This window comes from Lathyrus oleraceus, chromosome 7, assembly GCF_024323335.1.
Source record: "Lathyrus oleraceus cultivar Zhongwan6 chromosome 7, CAAS_Psat_ZW6_1.0, whole genome shotgun sequence".
Lineage (NCBI taxonomy): Eukaryota > Viridiplantae > Streptophyta > Magnoliopsida > Fabales > Fabaceae > Lathyrus > Lathyrus oleraceus.
Window position 1 is genome coordinate 239,501,440 of NC_066585.1, and position 11,289 is coordinate 239,512,728.

The 11,289-nt window shown below is 35.9% G+C and overlaps 1 protein-coding gene across 2 annotated transcripts; it reads right to left on the reverse strand.

The window, feature by feature from the left end:
• Nucleotides 1–207: 207 nt before the first annotated feature.
• LOC127105732 (pentatricopeptide repeat-containing protein At1g03100, mitochondrial) lies at nucleotides 208–5,695 on the reverse strand. Of its 2 annotated transcripts, none has more exons than XM_051042935.1 (3): nucleotides 5,425–5,695; nucleotides 2,610–4,941; nucleotides 208–697 (listed from the first exon to the last, which is right to left on the reverse strand). In XM_051042935.1, exons 2-3 carry the CDS (start codon nucleotides 4,933–4,935, stop codon nucleotides 627–629), a joined length of 2,397 nt encoding a protein of 798 aa, XP_050898892.1. In that variant the 5' UTR covers nucleotides 4,936–4,941; nucleotides 5,425–5,695; the 3' UTR covers nucleotides 208–626. The 2 variants fall into 2 exon arrangements, with proteins under 2 accessions (XP_050898892.1, XP_050898891.1); XM_051042934.1 differs by having other exon boundaries at nucleotides 2,610–4,951; nucleotides 5,425–5,693.
• Nucleotides 5,696–11,289: the final 5,594 nt, after the last annotated feature.

Sequence of the window (11,289 nt, forward strand, 5' to 3'; positions counted from 1 at the left end):
AATAAATTTATATATTCACTGATTGATGCTAAAGCATGTTCAATATAGTATGTGGCAAATTGAAGATGTTATGGTTTGTGTATGAATTGTGTAGAAATCACATAGAAACATGAAAAATAATGACAATTCCAATGTATATGTCTTCAAACCAAGTGAATATATTATTTTCTTTAAATAATAGTCTAGCAATAGAACAGATATTAATGATATAGTTGAACCTGTATGTGAAATCTTGATGCAGTAGTAATTCCAATCAAAGCAATTGGCAGTCAATGCATACATGTATATCATGAAAAAACATTTTGGATCATCATATAAATTAATAGACATTGGTCAAGAATAACAAAAGCAATTGTCTTTGGATGGCTTGGAAAAATGCTTTTGTTTGAATCAACATCAATTCATCTATGTCAACCTTTGGATAGCTTGAAAAAATTCTTTTTCAATCAATCAACATCAATAGATATATGTCAACCCATGCCTCAACAATGAATTGTTTGTCATCCATCAATTGATGGTTTGATTTAGGGTGATTTTGGAGTGTAAATTTGAAATGTGCAGAAGGGTAATTTAGGGTAATTGCTGGCACTCTTCATTCTTAGTTAGGTAGTCAAATTGGTCTTGCTTTAGAGTTGTATCAAACAACTTTCAGGTGCTTCTCCAGCTAAATACTGCTTGTGGACCATTCTCTTAAAATCTGCACGAGTAGCATCAATTAAAAAACACCATAAAATCTACAAAGTTTAAAAACCTCCATTCTGCTAGAGCACTACATATGTTAAATAAGGATGCAGATAAGATATTCACGGCTCTACAACCGTCAAGGAATAGAGTAATTGTAAATTGAAATAGAGATCACATGAAGTAAAACATCAAAGCAACTGAGAAATAACAACAAAAAGTTGGAAGTTTAAATAATTAATTCAGAAAACACATGTGCTTTACAATGGGAAAAAAATTCTAAACTTCCTTATCATTCCAAAGCTCTGCAACATAGTTGTTTAGAGGACTCTCGAAGTTAGACTTTGAATAGACAGAAGAATAGTTCTACAGTCATATGCTGAAGACCACTCGTCCTATAAAAAATGAGAAGGGTATTTGCTATTATGAAAATATGAGGGGTATCAAGTATAATTTTATGAGTGCCAGGTAAAACTCTCCGGTATTTGATAGGTTCGTCAGACTAGAACAAGCATATAATTGATATGCATATCCCTAAATCACAGGTTTATTTTATTTTGCACTAGGGTAAAAATAGTAGAACAAGGACTTTGCAAGAACAAAACTAGAAAGCAAATAAATCAAAATATTAATTACAATAAGAAAGCATAAGTATTTTTAACAAAAACATATGGACCAAAGGATGATGTAAAAAACAACTGAATGCCATTTTCAACATCAAAGCAAAATACATAAATTGGTATTAAGCTGAAGGTCATAAGATAACTTTCTCTAAAGGAAATTTAACTTCTAAATTCTGAATTTACTTGGACAAGTATTCTATCAGGTTCTTATCCCCCTATGCATACCCCTTGAATCAACTACTGCCAAAAAGAACAAAACATTGTTTTATAATCTGTAAATGAAATTCTGAAATAACATACTCCATTAACTAAGCATATGAAATTAATTAAGCAGGAAATAGTTGTAGTGAAGTTCTGGTTTTGAAATTATTATGGCAACAGGTACGTAAGCATAGTTTTCTAACAACACTTGTGCAGCCAGATTAAATCAGCAGCTAAAAAAGAGAAGAGGTTATTGAGGAGGAGACATAAGTTACTTATAACATCAAAATCTTCTACTTCAACTTAGCTAAGTGTATTTACAGTCAGTTTAATAGAGCAATTTGGAGGGGAATGAATATAAGGGAACATAAAAGATTGTGAACCTAACATTCCATCTTAAAAATAAATAGGACACAGTAAAGCTTTACACGTGATTTAAAAAAAAAAGTCAGACTTATTTAAGTAAAATCTGGCAAACCTGGTGAATACCTCATGTGGCTCTCTGTCAGTCCACCAAACCCATCTTTAATCCTTAAATGCCACCTCGTCCGCCTTCTTCTTGCATATGATGATGGCTTTTTGCAATTGAGTAGGATGCAGTGAGGGGCTATGCTGGACATCTAGACAGAAGTAAACAGTGGATTGTACAGCTGAGTAGGGGAGGGATGGGGGAAACATGGTGGGGAGAAGGGGTGGAGTGAGGTGTGGGTGCAGGGGGTAGGGGAAGATGAAGGGTATATTGGCAATACTCAGCTAATGTACCACTATTTCAGTCGTGCATGCTATCCACTGTGTTATTGGTATAGAATGCTGCTTCTAGTGGATCATCAGTCATGGATGTGTTTCCATAACAACAACCTACACCACTTATGAGGTGTTATAGGTCACAGACACTTCTATTTGTTACTTAAAAATAATAGTAATGAAGTTCAAATATTTTACATAAAATAGTTTGTTGTTTTGTTCACATTGGTAGTACATTAGTGTTTCTCCTACAAATCTAAACCTGAAGGAGAAAAAGAAATTTAACTTCCTATAGTCAAGAAGGTGATGCCTTGAAACCTAAAAGAGTTAATCTTTGATGGAAACTTTCTCAAATCATACCTATCCACCTTTTAAAAATCAGGGCTGCTTCCCTTTTGTTTAGTTGTGATTCTGTCTGAAACTTCGGAGCCTTGCCTTTATAAAGTGTTTTGTGATATTTCAAGAATAGCATTCTGTATTTGTATTTGTCAATAAACATTTTTCCTTTTTCCATCATTGCCACAACTTCATTGGCACGAATGAAAAATCCACCCCTCACAAATGTATACAACACAGAATCCAGAAGTTCCTGATCAAACTTAATGGAGGATGAAGAAGCAAGCCCTTTCATCTCACCCCACAGCTCTGTTACCTCCAGATATTTCCCCCCAACAGCAGCATACCCAGTGACCATAGAATGGAAAGTTTGTGCATTAGGTGAATGACCTAAGCTTCTCATCTTGTTTAGAGCCTTTTCTGCATCTTGCATTAGTCTCTTCTTACAAAAGAAGTGGATTACATTATTCCAGTCATGAACTCCACAATCCACTTTCTGTCCGTCCTTGATTTCCTGCACCAGCTTTGTCACCAGTGCAGCTTCGTCTGTCTCTGTAACACTTTTAGCCAGCATGCCAGAGTATTGTTGACTAACTTTTGGAATCCTAGCTTCTTTCATTTCTTTAAAAAGTTGGAGTGCTCCCTGTGTGTCTTCCTCGAGCACCCTGGATTGGATCATTGCCTCATAAGAGCTCGAGTCAAGCTGTATACCAGCCTTCCTAGCATCTCTCAGAAGTGACGTGACATCTGCAGTCCTATTCGCTACACAATATGCTTTCAGAAGAGAAGCATATACAGATGAACCGGTTCTAACTCCAGCTAGACGCATCTCATCAAGGAGATCATGTGCTTGGTCCAACCATCCAAGTGATATGCACGAATTAATAACATGAACCAAAGCTGAATTGTCATTGGAAAATGGGGAGTCTTCTCTTTCTGCCTTGAGAAGAAACACTGCCAAGTCCTTGGTCTTACCAGATTCTAAAAAAGCTTTAACTAATTTCACATAAATTGTTTCAGTTGGTTGCAGTATACCATGTACGGTTGTAATCAAATTGACCTGCATCTGCAATTTAGCAGATAAAGAGCCAAGAACAGCTTTGGACTCCGCTTCAAGTTTTAAGAAGTTTCGATCTTTGGAGAACTCCTCATAAGATAAGATAAATTTTCTTATCAGCTGCTCATCTTTGACAATCTCCAAATCTTTACTGATGCTCAAACTAGGAGAATAGTTGTGATCAATTTTAGCTGAATCAACCAAGAATTTAGCAGATGCAAGAGAATTTCTTGCTTCCTTTGCTTTTCTAAGCATTTCCAAAACCATATTGGATGCAGAATCGAGATCCCCAAATTTCAAATGGCATGTAAGCAAACAATTATAGAACTGACGGAACTGTATATCAGTCAAGTTTGAAGCTTCCTCTATGTGCCTCTGCAGCTTCATGAGCTCGTCTCTCCGCCCATTTCTCTCATATACACGAGCCATTGTTATCAGTAAGTTCGCGTCAGCTTTGACACCAATTCGAGGCATCATATCAAGAAGCTGCTCTGCCTTCCTAGATTTTTCAAATACAAGACACCCTGCCAACGCAATATTAAAGGCATTGGTGTTTGGTTTCATGGAAATCAAAGGTGCATTGTTCTTTTTACGAGGATCCACTCTGTTATTTTGGAATAAATAACCTATTTCAAGAATCAACTCGGCAGCAAGGAAACTTCCCTCTGCTGTTTGTGACATATGAGCCAAAACTGCAGACCAAGCAGTAACAGGAGGAAAATGCTCCATATCAATCATCTTTCTTAAAATGGTTGATGCCATAACTGGTAGTCTGACTTTCGCAAGGCCAAAGCTAAGGTAGATAAGCACCTCCTTCTCTAACAAGTCTTCTCTACCATCTTCACTAGCACGATGTACCAATTCATAAGCTTTTTCTAGCCATCCAATATCAAGGCTTTCCACATAACTAGTTATAACCATGTTGAAGAGAGATTTTCTAGGAAATCCCTCCATGTGCTTATGCTGCTCAAGTAATTTCCAAGAATAATCTAATTGGTTGCCATTGATGGCATTTTGTATTTCTATAGTAACTTTGGCAGGGTCTTGAGCCTGCACCAGGATTCTTTCAGCCATACTTGAGATATATAGTCTTTGAATAAAGAATTTATTCTTAAATCCAAGTAGAAGTGTCTTTGAACTTGACTTGGCTAAACAAGGACCGACAAACTTCACAATAGACTGCATACTTCTATTACTGGAAACTTGGACCGTGCCATAATTGCAATTAGCGATCACGAAACATAAAACAGAGGAGAGGTCTGGTCCTGTTTTCAGCTTTCGTATCACAAGCATCTTGAACTATCAGCAACTAACAAAGTAAACATCAGAACGAAGTCAAGCAATTTGCAAAAACATTATTTTGTATAAAAGCAAGTAACAGTATATATTTTAAATTTCATCACCAAAAGCACAAACCCAAATTCAAGTTTCATCACGAAACCCACAAACCCAAATTCAAGTTTAAAGCTTGACATACTATATAAGAACTTCACCTTACTTTCAGAAACAAAAGTTTCAGCATTTAATAGCAAAAATAATAACGGTTCATCAACATGAAAATCCCAGAAACCAATTTGCATGTACCACTGGCTCACTAATAGTTGGGCAAAATCAAAAGTGTCTTGCCCTCACCAGCATATCCAAAAAATTGTCTTTCTTTCATATGTTCTTATTCAGGCATTATATCAAGCAGTTTGCAGTCAATAACTATGAGGCTAAAAAATGAAGAATTGAGTGTACATTATGCATACAAAATCATTGTAAAAACAGAAGTTGAGTTACCTTGATAAAGAGAATAAGCTCAGTAGTAGGTAAGGTTGGATTTCGCCGATGAGTGAAGACCAACGCTGCGAGTTTATGTGCCGAAGTTGCAAAGATGTTTGAGTTTCATTTTCAAAAGAGAATCAGATGATTGAAATTGATTACAACAGAAGCAGCATTTTCTAGCTTATGCGTCTGAACTTAATCGATTATACAACAAAACAATTTGATTCATCAGCTTTGCCCCTTACAGCAACATAGAGTAGTACGTTTCAAATTAAACTCTCTATATTAATATTTAAAAAAAGTTTCTAATACAATGTTAATTTTAATGTTAATTTGGTTTTTGTTCATTTATATTTTGTTTTAATAGTGTACATTAAAATTGATTTGAATTTATATACTTACTAAGTAAGTTTCAATACGTTTATATGAAATTAATTTTGTTATTACTGTATAAGTAATTAAATTTAATAGTGAAAAATAAATTTGGATATTTAGATACGATTAAGTTTTAATATGTTTATATGAAATTAATTTTGTTATTACTATATAAGTAATTAAATTTAATAGTTAAAAAAAAATCGAAGCCTATCGCATTCAATATGGTGTATTATATAAGAAGTAAGATCACTCTACTCCACGTTATAATGCTCTGGTTAATATAAGAAATATGAGTATATTGAGCATGGCATGAGGCATCTTGAAGTAGAGAGATATACCATATCATTTGTGAGCAGAAGCAATGGCCACAACTACTTACATTATAAATAGTGTCCTACATAGAGATTAAAGGACAATGTGTCTATTTTAGAAGTAATTCATATTCAATAGTAGTATTAGTTTTGTTAAGCGGAATCTAGTTAGTGTAGGTTAGCATTTTTTATCTACATAGTATTATTGTTTGTGTATATAAATAATTGTAGTTGTCAATAGTCGTGTGTGCGTAACCATTTACTATAACTGTTTTGAAGAGAGTGGAAGTAAGTTATTTCAATTCACTCTTCTTTCATCTTCATCTTCTTCATCTTATGCAGCAACAATTACTATCTAGAGCTCTGGATCATATCCATAGGAAAACACGAGTGAACGGTGAGGCGTCGTGTGATTTATTTCGTTTCTTGAATTCTTGTTGAATTTTTTTATCAGAATCGTAACAAAATCATATTTCTTGATTATACGGGATTGGGAAACACTAGTGTTTGATGAGATCTAAGTGAATTGCACAAGGTTGAAGATGAACGGAAACAATAATCTGAGTACTAAGCCTCTAGGGTTTGATGGCAAGAACTGGAATCGGTCGATGATTCAGATGCGTGTGTTGTTTGACGCTCAAGATTCTCTTGATCTCGTCAACGACGGTTACGTTCCAGTTACACTTCTGGAAAATGCAACGGATGCGCAGAGGAATGCTCAGCGTGATCTGAGAAAGAATGATCATAAGGCGTTGTTCCATTTCCATCAGTGTGTGGATGCAAATGTGTTTGAGAAAATTATTGATTCGAAGACGACTAAGGTTGCGTGGGACATACTGGTAATGTGCTATGGAGGTGATACATCAGTGAAGAAGGTGAAACTTCAGTCTCTACGTAAGTAGTATGAGAATCTCAACATGAAGAACAATGGAAATGTAACTGACTACATTTCTAGAGTGATTTTGATCACAAATGAGATGAAGTCGTATGGAGAAACTCTCTTTGAAGAAAAGATCATTGAGAATGTACTTAGATCTCTTACTTCTCAGTTTGATTACATTGTTATAGCAGTTGAACAAACTAAGGATCTTAGCACCATGAGAATTAAAGAGTTGCAAAGCAGTCTAGAGGCACAAGAGTTGCGTCTGACTGAGAGAAACTCTAAATGGAGGTAGAACAGCAGGCTATGAAAGCAGTTTCTGGTAAGAAATATCATAAGTAGTCTTGGTCAGAGGCCAGGAAGAAATCAGATGGTGTTCAGAAGTCACAAACCTCAACTTTTGAAAGAAAAAAGAGTGCTCATAAGGGGAAGGAGAAGTATGACAAGAGGAAAGTTTAGTGCTACTGTTGTAAGAAGTTTGGCCACTTCTCTACTGATTGTTGGTCAAACAACGAAAGGAAGTTAGGAGAAGCAAACCTAGTAAAAAAAGATTATGATGATGAACCTATACTATTGATGGCTTCTGAGTCTAATAGTGCGTATTTGGAAGACTTGTTGTACATGGACACTAGTTGTTCATATCACCTTACTGGAAATAAGAAATGATTGGTTAAGTTTGACTCTGGTAAGAGGACCAAGATTAGATGTGATGATGATAAGTATATGAATGCTGAATGAATGGGAAATGCCAGAGTAGTTCTGAATAATGGTAAAACTACATTGATTCAGAATGTGTCGTATGTTCATGGCATGAAAAGCAATCTGATGAGTGTAGGTCAAGTAATTGAGAAAGGATTTTCAGTTACCATGAAGGATAATCTTTTGAAGTTGTATGACTGTAATCAGAAGCTGATTATGAAGTCAGAACAAGGAAGGAATAGAACATTCAAAGTGAATGTTAAAACTGCAGTCTTTGAATGTCTTAGTGCAACAAGTGTTGTGAAGGAAAATGAGTTGTGGCATAAAAGATTTGATCATCTGAACTTCATAAGCTTAGAGCATCTGAATTTAAAGAAGTTGGTACATGAAATTCCTACAATTAAGAAGTCAGAGAAGTCATGCAATGTGTGCACGAGACGAAAGCAACCAAGACTGCCATTTGCATCTGAAATGCCTCCAAGAGAAAAGCATGCATTTGGGATGGTGTATTCTGATGTGTGTGGACCATTTTCAGTAGCTTCACTTGGAGGGAATAAATACTTTGTGTCATTTATCGATGAGTTCACAAGGATGACATGGGTATCTTTTATAAAGTTCAAACACGAGGTGTTTGCTGAATTTAAGAAATTCAAAATCAAGGCTAAGAATCTGAATGGTCAGAAGCTGGAAGTTCTCAGAGCTGGTGGTGGAGGTGATTATAACTCTAAAGAGTTCAAGAAGTATTATGAGGAGAATAAAATTGAGCATGAAGTGGTTGCTCCATACATTCCTCAACACAATGGTCTTGCTGAAAAAAGAAACCAAATTTTTCTTGATATGACAATGAGTATGCTGAAGGAGAAGAAACCACCTCACACCTTATGGGGAGAAGATGTTACTAGTGCAACATATGTGTTCAATAAGTGTCCAAACAAAAAGCTGAAGGAAATTATTCCTTTAGAGAAGTGGACTGGAGATAAGAAAAATGTGAGTCATCTGAAGGTGTTTGGTTCTGTTTGTTACAAACATGTTCCCGATGCTAAAAAAAGGAAGTTGGATGATAGAAGAAGAGTTATATTGTGTGTAGGGTACCATAATACAGGTGCTTATAAGCTCTATTATCCTGTCACTAACGAGGTTGAGGTCAGCAGAGACGTCATTGTGAAGGAATCTGAAGTGTGGGATTGGAACAAGTCTCAATCCAACTCTAGTGTGGTGTTAATACCTTAGTTAACTTTTGAAGATGCTTCAGAATCCAAAGGTTCTGAAGATGAGTTAGAGTCAGAAGATAACTTTGAATGTGACTCTGAAGGCGAGTCTGACTCTAAAGGTGGATCTGATTATGATCCAGATTTTGATGGTGATTCAGACTCTGGTGGAGATCCAAACTCTGGGAATATTCCAGACTCTGAAGGTGTTCATGCCTCTGAAGGTGGTACTTCTGGGATTCCAATATTTGATATTGTTCCAGTGTCCGAAGAATACTCTGAATAAGTTCAGAGGTCACAAAGAATCATAAACATTCCAAGAAGGTTTGCAGGGTTTGACATGCTGCAAGATACTGAAATAGACCCTGAAAGAGAAGTCACTCAGTGTGTCATGTTAGTAGACTCTGAACTAGTTAGTGTTGAAGAAGCATTCAAGAAGAAAGTCTGACTGAAGGACATGAAAGAAGAACTTAAGGCTATAGAAAGAAACAAAACTTGGGAGTTGACCGAGCTTCCAAAGGACAAGAAAACCATCAACGCCAAATGGGTTTTCAAGGTGAAACTGAAGTCAGATGGATCAATTGGTAAACACAAAGCAATGTTAGTGGCAAGAGGTTTTCTACAGAAACCCAGGTTAGACTACTTTGAAGTGTTTTCTCCTATAGTGCGACATGAGACAATCAGATTGGTGATTGCAATAGTTGCTAACATGAATTGGCCTATAATGCATTTAGATGTGAAATATGTCTTTCTAAACGGTCATTTGCAAGAATAGGTATACGTGTCACAACCTCCTGGACTAAAACAAGCTCATAAATCCTGAAATTTGAGTATTGATTCATTTTCCACCTCCAAGGATTCAGAAAGTGTGAGATGGAGTATGGTGTTTATGTTCAACATACTTCTGAAGGCAATATGATTCTGGTGTATTTTTATATTGATGATACATTGCTGACAGGAAGTTGTTCTCATATGAGATAATGAAGTTCAAAAAGGTATTGATGCATGAGATTAAGATGATTGATCTAAGAAATATGATATATTTTCTAGGGATGGAGATTATATACTCTGAGAAAGGTATAATTCTGCATCAGCTGAAGTATGAACTTGAGCTTCTGAAGAGATTTGAGTTGCTGAATTATAAGGTTGTGGTCACACCTTCAGAAACAAATCACAAATTGGATTTTGTTCCTGGGGGTGATGATGTAGATGCTACAACTTTCAAGCAGTTTGTTGGCTCACTGAGGTATTTGTGTAATACCATACCCGATATTTGTTATGCAATTGGAATGGTTAGTAGGTTTATGAACAAACCGAAGTGATCTCATTATCAAATTGTTGTCAGGATTATGAGGTATATTAAGGGGACTCTGATTATGGAGTTTTGTTCCCTTATGGTGAAAAGGCTAATTCAGAGTTGATGTGTTACTCAGACTCTGATTGGTGTGGAGATAGAGTTGACAGAAGAAGTATTTATGGATATTTATTTAAGTACACGGGACGTCCTATTTCTTGGTGTTCTAAGAAACAACCAATTGTTGTTTTATCAGCCTGTGAAGTTGAATATATTTTAGGTGTTGTAGTTGCATGTCAAGTTGTTTGGCATCTAAATTTACTGCGGGATTTGAAGATCAAGCTAAATAAGTCTCTGAAGTTGATGATTGATAACAAGTCTGCAATCAATCTTGTCAAGAACTCAGTGTTGCATGAGACAAGCAAACATATTGAGACTAAATTTCATTTTTTGAGAAGTCTGGTTCAGAATGGAGTGCTAGAAGTTATGCATTGTAGCATCCATAAGCAACCTGTAGATGTTCTGATGAAAGCGATCAAGACTGATCAATTTCTCCACTTGAGGGATGAAATTATTAGAAGTAATTCATATTTATTAGTTTTACTATTTTCTAAGCCCCTAAGTTTGTTAGAGGGTATTTTAGTATTTTATTATATTCTAGTAACCCTAGTTTTAGCTTATAAATAGGGTGACAATCATTGTAACTTTTATCATGTTTTGTAGCCGTCATTCTCTTAATAGAATATTCATCTTTCAGTCTACCTTTGCACCAACAATTGGTATCTAGAGCTCCGGTTCGGATTCATTGGGAAACACGGGAAACACGAGTGAACGTGAGGTCTTGTGTGTTTGATTTTGATTCTTAGATTCGTGTTGAATCTTGAACAAAATCTGATCAGAATTTTAATTCTGTGGGTTGGGAAACACTGTGTGAGAAATCTGAGTGTACTGTGCAAGGTAGAAAGATGAACGGAAACGGCAACATGAACACCAAACTTCCAGTATTTGACGGTAAAAACTGGAATCGTTGGATGATCCAAATGCGTGTACTGTTCGGTGCTCAAGATGTTCTAGATCTTGTCACTGATGGTTATGTTCCGGTAGCAGCAG

Coding starts and splice junctions, on each gene's coding strand:
- LOC127105732 (XM_051042935.1), bottom strand. CDS start 4,935: ATGCTTGTGATACGAAAGCTGAAAACAGGACCAGACCTCTCCTCTGTT. Junction 698..2,609: donor GATTTTTAAAAGGTGGATAG/GTATGATTTGAG, acceptor CTACTCGTGCAG/ATTTTAAGAGAATGGTCCAC.